Source organism: Notothenia coriiceps, unplaced genomic scaffold (assembly GCF_000735185.1).
Source record: "Notothenia coriiceps isolate Sejong01 unplaced genomic scaffold, NC01 NC01_scaffold00002037, whole genome shotgun sequence".
Classification (NCBI taxonomy): domain Eukaryota; kingdom Metazoa; phylum Chordata; class Actinopteri; order Perciformes; family Nototheniidae; genus Notothenia; species Notothenia coriiceps.
Genome location: NW_011334738.1, coordinates 1 through 2,080, shown reverse-complemented (window position 1 = coordinate 2,080; position 2,080 = coordinate 1). Strand labels below are relative to the sequence as shown.

The following is a 2,080-nucleotide window of genomic DNA, read 5'->3' as shown; positions in this document are numbered from 1 at the left end:
GTGTGGGGGGGGGGGGGGATGCAGGATGCAGTTGTGATGCGGGCTGTGTGCAGAGCTCCTAGGGACCACAGCACATGGTCTGGCTCCAAACAGAGACCACTGTGTGTGGCGACAGCTGAGACCCAGACCTCCACATGTCAAAAGACACACCGCCTCAGCTGTTAACTGGCTCCGGCTTAATGATAAGATACAGGCTGTTGGGGGTGACAAGGGTCCCAAGGCCGAAAATAGACCTGAGTGTGTGTGGGGGGGCTGAGCCATGTCCCATTTTTGCTTTTCAGGCAGCTGGGAGACTCAGAGAGGAGATTAGAGCACTCAGAGGTGTCTTCATACTAAACATAGTGCTAGATTGTTTCACTTGATTGTTTTGTTTTCATGTCAAATTAGACTTTATATAGACACATTTAAACATGATAGGGGCATACTTTCCAAAGCTTTATCAAAGAGAGTGATAATGTTTAGTGTCTTGAGTTGAAAAGACACACTATCTAAACTCATGTTTTGCTGTGTTGTACAGAAGGCCAGCCTAGAAAAGACCAAACATGTGTGACGACGACGAGACCACCGCCCTCGTGTGCGACAATGGCTCCGGCCTGGTGAAGGCTGGGTTCGCCGGTGATGACGCTCCCCGCGCCGTCTTCCCCTCCATTGTTGGACGCCCCCGTCACCAGGTAGGAATACTGAACAAGGACACATACGTTTCTGGAGGGTTACGGTTTTGTAGCTTTATCTGTGTTGTTGCTGAGGTTCTGAGCTGTGTTTGCTTCGTTCTCAGGGTGTGATGGTGGGTATGGGTCAGAAGGACAGCTATGTGGGAGACGAGGCCCAGAGCAAGAGGGGTATCCTGACTCTGAAGTACCCCATCGAGCACGGCATCATCACCAACTGGGACGACATGGAGAAGGTGAAGACAAACAGAAATACCTCACTGTTTATGCTCAGACTAATTCTAAAGTAAATTCTTGGTTTTGATTTGACAACATTTCTAGAAAGTAGCGTCAAAAGACAATACTAAAAACACTCATTTCCAAAGTGGTCCCGACAGAAAAAAACTCTACACTTTACATGAAAACATGCAAAAAGATGGCAAAAGACGAATTACGACAAAACAGCTTGTTCTCTTTGAAACTCCACACCAATAGATTAAACTCCTTCCTTCAAAGTGAACCATCAACTCTTCCCACAAAGCCACCTAAACATTAGTCTTTAAAATTGCCAATGGTTGACTTTGTTTAATGTCCATGGACAAGTTATTCCATAAAACTGTTTTGCAAATTTACTTTAACACAAGGAACACTGCATGACGTATGCCTGCTCTTGTTTTACAACTATGCTGGCTTCCAACCATGTCAATTTAATAGTTCTTATATTCTGGGGTCCTTTTTGTGCATTTTTATCAAACATATGGTTAAATTCAGCCACTGACATGGACCCTGTTCCTGTTTCTCAGATCTGGCACCACACCTTCTACAATGAGCTGCGTGTGGCCCCTGAGGAGCACCCCACCCTGCTGACTGAGGCCCCCCTCAACCCCAAAGCCAACAGAGAGAAGATGACCCAGATCATGTTTGAGACCTTCAACGTTCCCGCCATGTATGTGGCCATCCAGGCCGTGCTGTCCCTGTACGCCTCCGGTCGTACCACCGGTGAGTCTCTGCCTAAGGCTTCAAAGGTCACCTATTGTGCAAAATCCACTTTTTCACGTCTTTTATACATAAACTTGTTCACCCAGAGATTCTAAAAGTTTCAGGAAAAAATATTAACTCACTTTTTGTCCTGATCCATTTATATAAAAACCTGTCTGAAAATGAGCTGATCAGATTTTGGCGACTTTATGATGTCATAAGGATTTTTTGGCTTGTGTAACCATTAGCCAATCACCAACCAAGGTATCCAACCAATCTCTTTAGCTTGTTTTAACCATAGACCTAATTTCTGAGATCGAACCAAATTAAAAAAACATTAGCCGCTTTCACACCAAGTACTTTGCAACTAAGTACAGATCGCGTTCACACCGGAATAAGTTCCCTGAGGGAAGATTACGCAAATGAAGCCGCTGACGTCACTTCTTCTTCTTCTG

General features: G+C 45.1%; 1 protein-coding gene across 1 annotated transcript; it reads left to right on the top strand.

Annotated features, from left to right (window-relative positions):
- Positions 1 to 496: 496 nt before the first annotated feature.
- Positions 497 to 1,672, top strand: LOC104965150 (actin, alpha skeletal muscle 3-like; the record flags this gene model as incomplete). Its single annotated transcript, XM_010794112.1, has 3 exons — positions 497 to 671; positions 776 to 904; positions 1,451 to 1,672. Coding segments are annotated over exons 1-3 (480 nt in total), but the record flags the coding sequence as incomplete, so codon positions are not given.
- Between the last annotated feature and the right edge of the window lie 408 nt (positions 1,673 to 2,080).